Source organism: Lottia gigantea, assembly GCF_000327385.1.
Source record: "Lottia gigantea unplaced genomic scaffold LOTGIsca_22, whole genome shotgun sequence".
Taxonomy (NCBI): domain Eukaryota; kingdom Metazoa; phylum Mollusca; class Gastropoda; family Lottiidae; genus Lottia; species Lottia gigantea.
Genome location: NW_008708555.1, coordinates 2,870,162 through 2,879,319, shown reverse-complemented (window position 1 = coordinate 2,879,319; position 9,158 = coordinate 2,870,162). Strand labels below are relative to the sequence as shown.

General features: G+C 30.4%; 2 protein-coding genes across 2 annotated transcripts; both read left to right on the top strand.

Annotated features, from left to right (window-relative positions):
- Positions 1-3,989: 3,989 nt before the first annotated feature.
- LOTGIDRAFT_159951 (hypothetical protein) lies at positions 3,990-4,800 on the top strand (the record flags this gene model as incomplete). The annotated part of the gene is made up of 2 exons (XM_009054641.1): positions 3,990-4,125; positions 4,436-4,800. The coding sequence occupies 2 exons, from the start codon at positions 3,990-3,992 to the stop codon at positions 4,798-4,800; spliced, it is 501 nt and encodes a 166-aa protein (XP_009052889.1).
- A 3,063-nt stretch (positions 4,801-7,863) lies between these two features.
- On the top strand, positions 7,864-8,948 carry LOTGIDRAFT_159950 (hypothetical protein; the record flags this gene model as incomplete). Its single annotated transcript, XM_009054640.1, has 2 exons — positions 7,864-8,272; positions 8,578-8,948. 2 exons carry the CDS (start codon positions 7,864-7,866, stop codon positions 8,946-8,948), a joined length of 780 nt encoding a protein of 259 aa, XP_009052888.1.
- Between the last annotated feature and the right edge of the window lie 210 nt (positions 8,949-9,158).

Here is a 9,158-nt window from a genome sequence, read left to right as displayed (position 1 = left end):
TGGAGGGTAAGGATATTGCCATGTGAACACCCTGGGAGTGATTCTTCCAAATGTACAGGCCTAAGATGATTTAAACAGTATTTTATTCCTATTACACATTTTTTATAGAGTATAAATAGGGTTTCGGAAACAAACCAAGGTTTATGCTTATCCGGCACCAAATACAATATATCATTATACAAAAAAAAATGTACATGAATAGATAAATAAATAAATTACCATTCTAATATATATACATAAAATCCAAAGTCTGATAAAAGTAGAATATGAGATCAATAACGCCGATAAAGATAGTTAATTTTTACTGCCAACATGTTTCAATGTCATATTTTCAAGGCATAGTATATATATATATATATATATTATATACAATATATTATAACAATAAAGCAGTTTGATAGATACCACAGTTAACTATGTATATAAACATGATATAAAATGAAAAAAAAGGATAGCATGGTCACACCGGACAAAGGTCGTCATCACCAGGATTAAGTCCGTCCACAAGCACAAACGAAGCTACAGGCAGAGACAGCTGAGATGGTAAAGTTGAGGCTGTGTTTGATCAAAGACGAATTTTGAGACTTTGAGAAAGAAAACAGATGTTGTTATGGCGTTATACGAAGGTGTAATAGAAATAAGGCCTAAGGTAGAACAAATACTTCTCTTTGAAAATAGAATAAACGGTCTGGAACTGCTGGGTATTTTGCTTCTGTTCTGATATAAAAATTTATAAAATAATATTTGAGTGGAGATCAAGGTACGCAAGAATGTCAGAAGTGTCCTCCCCATAAGTTAGTGTCATGCATAAATGAATATCACAAATATAATGTTATATGAGTCATGAGATATATGTAATTGCTTCAAAGGATTTGATGCTATTGTTTGTGTAGTTTCGTTTTGGATAGAGGCAGTGATAAGCAGTGCTAATCTCTACTACTCTATGTAAATCAAGGAATTACAATGGTTACTGGCGATAGTAAATATTTTTTAGTAAAAGTCAAATGTGATTAAATTAGGAGTAAGAAACTCTCATTGGTACAAAATTCAAAACGAAAAAAACCACACACAAGCTTTAGACATTACGCACCCTCAGAAAGTCTTTTCTGTAGGCATTTTTAACTCATATCATTTACAATTTTGTACAGGTTGAACGTGACTTTGATCTAATGTAAATTATGAAAATACAAATATATTATAGTATACCAATACTAAATGAAACTGTATTTTCAATTAAAGATTAAAATAACCTATATATTTTGCAATGATATAAATTATATAGAGTATTCAAGATTACCTTGTGTTGTGTATAGAAATGTTAGCCGAAAGTGTCGAAATCCTCTGGCAAAGTCTCATACGGAAAGGTTGTGTTAACCCTCCCCCCATGGTATTAATCAACGTTATAAAAATTGTCACAAAGCAAAGAGTAAGGGTTGCCTTATTTAGCTTATTTAGTAATCAATTCAAAGTGCCCTTTCCCTGATTTCTTCATTACTATTGGTACCGGTGATGTCTGTGCGAACATGGGCATCTTCGAGTTCTGAATTTCAGAAATCAGGCGGCCGACACATAATGTCATTCTGAGGGATGTTGCATCTACCTGAATGAATTTCTTGCAGTATACATCGCATAATATGCAAAAAAGAATTTATTATTAATATTGATCTTTATTGCAAATGCATTTGTATTCACTGAGAAAAATTTCTAATTTTTGCCTTTCCAATCTGTATTATTAAGATTAAAATAAAAATTGTAGACGTGTCAATAGGATTAACATTCCCTATTGTTTACACAAAATCAGTGATTTCAAATATAAAGTCTTTGTTAATATAGTGCATTAAAACTCAGTCATCTATTGAAAGAGTTTCCAAAACTGTGACACTTCGCCGGCAGCTTTTCATGCTCGTGTAGAGCATTAAAATTTGGCGTCATGTTTGTTAAAGTCGAACAAATGATTGTCTTACCTTCTAATCGTTCAGCGCGTGACAGTCTAGCGACCTTGAATAAACCATCCTTCTTTAATCCATTCGACCCAGGGAAGATCGCAAACAAGTTTTTCTAATAAATTTAATAAAAAGAATTCAAACAAACTCAATCAAGATCTCATCAACAGATCTTAGCATACAGTAGTACTAGACCTTTCAATATGGTCGCAAGGGGATTTCCAATTCCATTTCATTCCATGGGGAAAGTGCGACCATATTGAAAGGTCCCCAAAAAGACCTAAACTCCCTACATTTCATAAATTCTTACACCAAAAAACAGCTTAACACCTAACATTTCATAAATTCTTACACCAAAAACACCTTCAATCAATTCCTACATTCCATCAACCCTCACCCCAAAAAAGAACCTATTCTTTAAATTAAACGAAAAAAGCATATTAAAAATACCCTTATATAAAATAACTTCCTTGTTTCGCTTAACATCCGGTTTTAATAATGTAGAAACTTCTAGAAGGAAGATAACTCTTTTTTGAAAAAAAAAACAGACCACAACTTCTTCGTTAAATTAATTCATTTTAAAATAGAATGAGTTTAATTCTAAAACACGAACAACACAAATTCGAAGATTATTCGGGCGACGGTATCTTTTCATCAATATTTTCTCTAGGTAAAACAATAATTCCAAAAGTAGCTAGCTTTGTTTCAAACAACAAATCACCTATTTCATCAGGGCTAAAGCCGTCGGCTCAATCGCGGAAGCGGGAAAGAGTATAAGCGACACAGTGAAACAATCTAACGAGTTGAAAGAATTACAACTAATTAGAGATCTGCGAAACAGGAGATTAGAAGAAAGGAAAAGAAAAGGTTTTAAAATTATAGGATAAAAATGATTGTCGCTCACGCCCCAAAAACCTATTTTAGTTCAGGAGATATACAAAAATCATTGGGTTCTCTTCCTGGATTTCCATGGGCAAAATATCCCGGAGAAAAACATCCCCCGGTCATAATTACACTGGTCCAGGTACCAGGTTAGATCTGCGATTAGACGAAAACGATAAACCCAAACCGGGTGAAGAACCAGTCAATAGAGTTGACGCCGCTGCGCTTAAACACGACATATTATACAGAAAAAAAGACATAAACTTCAGACACGAAGCAGACAGACAAATGATAATCGAACTTGAAAATATTCCAAATCCAACTTTCAAAGAGAGAATGCAAAGGACTCTAATCATTAAACTGTTAAAAGCAAAGATGAAATTGGGCATGGGATTAGCGGATGAAATTCATAAAGAATTCAGAAAAACTAAAAACTTTTTAAAAGTTAAAGTATTTGAAAAAGATGAAATATGGTCAGCCGATTTAATTAATATGCCTGTCGAAAGAGGATTTAAATATTGCTTAACAGTTATAGATTTGTATACGAGATATGCATGGATTATTCCTTTGAAAACCAAAACAGGATTATCAGTCAAATACGCATTTGAAACGATTATGAAACAATCTAACCGACATCCAGAAAAACTGTGGGTAGATAAAGGAAGTGAATTTTATAACAAAAATATGAAATCACTTGGGTTTGAAATTTACAGCACGCATAATGAAGATAAAGCTGTAGTTATTGAGAGATATAATAGAACTCTAAAAAATAAATTATTCAAAAAGCTCACGGAATTGAAATCTCAAAAATGGCTTAAAATATTACCAGAGGTTGTAGATGAATAAAATAACAAATTCATTCATCTATAGGTGCCACACCAACACAAGCCACAAATAATTCAAATATAAAGTCAATTAACGCGCAACATAACTACGAAAATGAAATAAAGAATTTAAATATCAAACCCAAATTTAAAGTCGGAGGTCGAGTTCGTATTTTCAAATATAAAAGCAAATTCGAAAAGGTTTATGTTGGATACTGGACAAACGAAATATTCATCGTTGATAAAGTAAACACCACATCACCTCCGACATGTGAATTAATCCATCAAGACAAAGAACAAATCATAGGTAGGTTTTATCAAAACGAACTGACTTTTAAAAATGAATATCTTTCTCGATAAATATGGAACTGATACAACCACAAACTTTCAACTTATGAGATGGGCGAATGAGTTAAGTATATCACCGTTTTATTATTGTATGAGAGATGAAATAAATGATCTGAAATATAAGAAAGGTAAATTTTACGCTATAACAAATATACATACTTCCGATCAAAAAGGAGTTCATCATTCTGCTGTGTACAAAGACTCTTCAAATAACTTATACTTCTTCGATTCTTTTGGATTAGAACCAACTTGAAATTGACTAATAAAACAATCAAATGTTCAACATTTCAAATTCAATTACCGGGACAAAAGTTTTGTGGACAGCTTTCACTTTGGGTTTTATATCAGTTGAGTTTAGGAAAACAGTTTGAAGAAATTATAATAAATTTAACTCAATAAAAATTCCGAACAAATTTGGATTGGGTTCTTTATCGTTAGAAACCAAAAAACCTAACACTACAACGTGGATAAATAAAGCGAAACCTTACTTTGTGGATCAAATCGGAGACACTCTTCAAGGTGATTTAGATATGAACAATTTCAAAGTAACTAATTTAAAATCTCCGGAAAACGATAATGACGCTGTTCACAAGAAATATTTACGGGAACTAATAAATTCAATTGAAGTAAATAAAAACCATTTAGAAGATAAAATAAGTAATGTGAAAAGATTCTTCAAACGTCAACTAAATAATAAAAATTTTGTTAATGAAACTAAACTACAACAAGAGGTAGAAGGTTTAATAAGTTTTATTCAAAAACAATTGATCAACGTAGCGAATAGAACCGAGTTACAAATTTAATTTCGTTTATATCTAAATTAGAGGATAAGATTGCAAAACAAAAATTTGACATTCAACAATTAATAGATAACATTTCAGATGAAAATGAAGATACATTTCAACAGGAATTAAATGCTCTGGAAACTAAACTTAATAGTGAATTACAAAAAGAACTAAGAAATATTAAACAACAAATACAAAACATAGATGATAGCGAAATCAAAACCATATATTCAACAACAAATACAAAATATTGATGATATCGAAATTAAAACCTATATTCAACAACAAATACAAAATATTGATGATAGTGTTATTCAAAAACAGATAACCACTATTAATAACGTAGTTTTAAAACAGGACAAAAATATAGTCGCATTAGAAAAGTATCATATAATCATATTATTTCAATCTTCCATTTGGAAATTTGAGTTCTGATGATGCTTCTATTACTGATAATATTGATAGATCAAAAGAGTATGAATATAAAAAATATGGATTTACAGCAAATATTAGAGTATATAAACATAGTGGTGTTAATCCCTATTTAATGTTTGTTGGTGATTATTCTTATTTTATTTTTAAAGGAAAACTTGTAATTGAAATTATCTTCAGACAAAACTCACGATTTTCACATATTAAAAAATTATTTAACGCTAACGTTTTTCAGTGTATCAATGGTACAGAAAATGTAGAAACTAAAGAATAAGAAATTAACGACGAAAACAAGAATGATCACTTATATGAAATTAAAACGAGTGGAAAATACATAGATAGGTTTAGAATGTTAATCATACCAGATAAGGAAGAAGATGAATTTGCATTGAGTAGTTTTGATATGATATTGGAAACGGAAAGTCGACCATCAACAAGTATTATTAGAAATCCAGAACCAAAAAAAGAAGGAAATATAAGTTATGACTTTTTACGAACATCAGACTTTGAATACGTAAAACTATATTTTGTTAATAATGATATATTTACCTCAATTGATATTCATATAAGTCAACAAAAACAAAATTTTTAATACCAACAATAAGAGATGATGATGCATATGTTAATATATCAATCTATATTGAAAAACCGTACCTTTCAATTCATCTTAACAAGATTAATGATTCGAAAGAACAAATATTCTTAGTATCTGTAGAAGTTTTTATTGATGATAGTAATCACGTAGCAGCTTTATCAGAAATTCATTTAATTTAATTACCTAAAAAATGGAACTAGAAAGCAGACAACAATATATGATAGAAAAACAAAATGAACTAAAAGAAAAACGAGGAGTAGAATTGATTCAAAACAGCCGTAACCGGTGGATTAATGCTTCCAATAATTGTCCCAACTGTATGAGCCGCGTTCACTGCCGTTCAAACTTCATTTTGTGGATTGATTACTTTAGGTTTTACATCAAAACAGAAATCTCAATATAAAAAGAAAACAGAAATTTGAAATATATATCTTAATAAATTATTCATATTTTTCGAAAGATCGAGAGAAGATAAGAACATAACCATTGACGAATTAGAAGAATTCAATGAAATTTTAGATAAATTTGATGTAGAAATATCATCAATAAAAGTTAAAAATTCCTAGTTCAAAATAGTTGCTTAAAAAATATGACTAAAATTGAAATTTTAGACGATGAAACATTCATATCAAATGAACTTTTTTCCAGTGTTATTAAGCTTATCTCTGATAAATTTATAACATTTAAAGGGCAAATGATTCAAGATGAAGGACAAAAACAAAACATGCAATTTGTAGGCTTTAATGCCAAAACTTTTCACAATTTCTTCGAAACTGTGGATGTAAAATCGGATGCTTCTGATTGGTATTTCTCAGGAAAAATCATTTTACGTAGAAACAATTTCAAAGAAATAAAAAGATCAAAAAAGGGTAGTGGTGTTACCCTACTCAAAAAGATAAATGAATATAGCGGTATAAATTGTTATATACCAAGCGATGGATACTGCTTTGTAAAGTGCGTAAATCGTGTTTTGAACAAAGACTACACAAAAGAATTTCAAGATTTCAGTTATGACAATTACTAGAATCTGTGAATTTAATAAGAAATGCCCAAACATAGACATTTTCAACCAAAGAAGGTATCCGAGGAATTAGATTGGGTATTTTACTTACATACATCACATTTCTGTCTCATTAGAAGAAAAAACAAAACCTTAGGCATTGAAGAAATAGAAGATAATTACGATGAAAACGTATGGAGAACTTGTATTGATGATAATGCGGTAACACAAGTTTCACCTCTAAAACTAAACGTTTTTCAATCAATTCACGATGATTGTTTATACGCATGGGATTGCGAAACCTATAGCGAAAAAGAAACGAATAAAGCCATTCCTTATTCTTGCACGTTCATTAATTTAAAAAAAACTAAGAAAAATGTTAATTTCTCATAACGGTAGCGGTTTTGATAAGTGGATCGTGCTTAAAAATGCGAAAAAACTAACGCAATGTCCACTAGTAACAGCTAGAGGCATTCTATCTCTACCTTTAACTAATTCATTCACCGATGAATATTTACAGAAAAAAATGGAAAGGACAAAAACAAATAATTATTTACGCTAAAAGAGATACGTTATGTCTTGGAGCTTGTTTGATAAAATATAACAAAGTTATGAAAGAAATTGTATTCCAGAATATTTCCAATAATCTAACGGCTCCTTCTTTATCTTTAAAGGTTTGGTATTATTTGTATCATTACCATAAAGAAATGGTTGAAGAAGAATGGTATGAAACTACTAGAATGGTTCCGAAACACGTCGAAAAAGAAACCGTAGAAAAAAGTTTACTCATATTCACACCCTTTTATAAGATATTTAATCAGAAAATCCATTAAAGGAGGAAGAGTTTCGGCAAATCGAAAATCATTTGAAACGAATAAAATGGATGAAATGTGTAATGTATCAAAGGAGTTTTAGTGAAAGTGATAATATAATTGATTTATTTAAAGAATATAGTAAAAGTAAAAAAGATAAAACGGAAGTTAATTCAAAACTTAAAAAAATAAAATGTACTAAACTAATGGCCTTTGATGCTAACGGTTTGTACGCTTCCGCCATGTCGGATTTAGACAGCGAATATCCTAAAGCGGAAAGTGGTAGACCGGTTTTACCGGAAGAAAATAAAGAATTAGTTAAGCTCTTTAATGAGCAGAAATTCAGACCTAGAACGGCTATTTTAAAAGTCTGGTTTCAATATCCTACTAACATGTTCTTCCAACCCATACCAGCTAAAGATACTTTTACGAACAAAGAAGGTAATAAGGAAACTGGCACTAAAATCAGGTTCAGAAATGGTTTCTTTTCAGAAGTTTTAACATCGGTTGATATTCAAGAAATAGTTAAAGCCGGTGGACGAATTATTAGAATATTTGATGGTATAGTATACGAAGAAAATTTTAAAACTCCACCATATGGAGATTATATTTTAATTTCGAGAGATCTTAGAAATAAATATAAACGAGAAGGTAATATCGTAGGTAGTAATTGCATGAAATTTTTAGGTAATTCATTGTATGGTAAATCTATTCAGAAGGATATAACTACATCGAGACATTTATGGAGTGAAGCAACTTTAAAAGCCAACTTCGATTAACACGTCAAAAGCTATCCTAAAGTGAATGACACTCAATATATCGTTGAGATAAATGAAGAAGAAAAAGAATTTGAATGTATACCTCCTAAATCTACACGACTAACACCTAGTCATTTGGGGTCTTTCGTATTATCTCACAGTAAAAAAATAAAATGAATAATTTTATTCACGTAATAGACGGATTTTATAAGCCGGAAATATACTATACAGATACTGATAGTTTATACATTTCGTCTAGCAATTGGGATAAATTAAATGAAGCTGGGTTGGTGTTCGAAAATGATTATTGTAAAGGAAAGAATGATTACGGTGATGGTGGAATTATATATGGTTTATATTTAGCGCCAAAAGTTAAATACAATATCATTCTAACTTCCGACGGTATTCTAAAAGAAAAGAAAACGTTTAAGGGTTACTCTAATGATAAGATAAGTGTAGAAGATTATATTCGATTAGCTAGTGGACATGATGTGACGAATGAATTTAAGAAACCATGGGAAAAAAGTTTCACCAATGGAGTAGTTATTCCAAAGGATGGTGATAAATAAATTAAAGTTTTCAGAAGTTATCTGAATCTCGTTAAGAGAAAAGCACCGGACGATGAAGGATCATGTATCCTTATGGTGATAAAGATGAATTGAATTTGGATGAAAACTATGAATTTGATGATTTCGATTATCTAACTATTTAAGAAGAGAATGAAAGGTGTTTAATTACTCAATAATTTTTTTGTTTTAAATGAAGTTGAATAACAATTT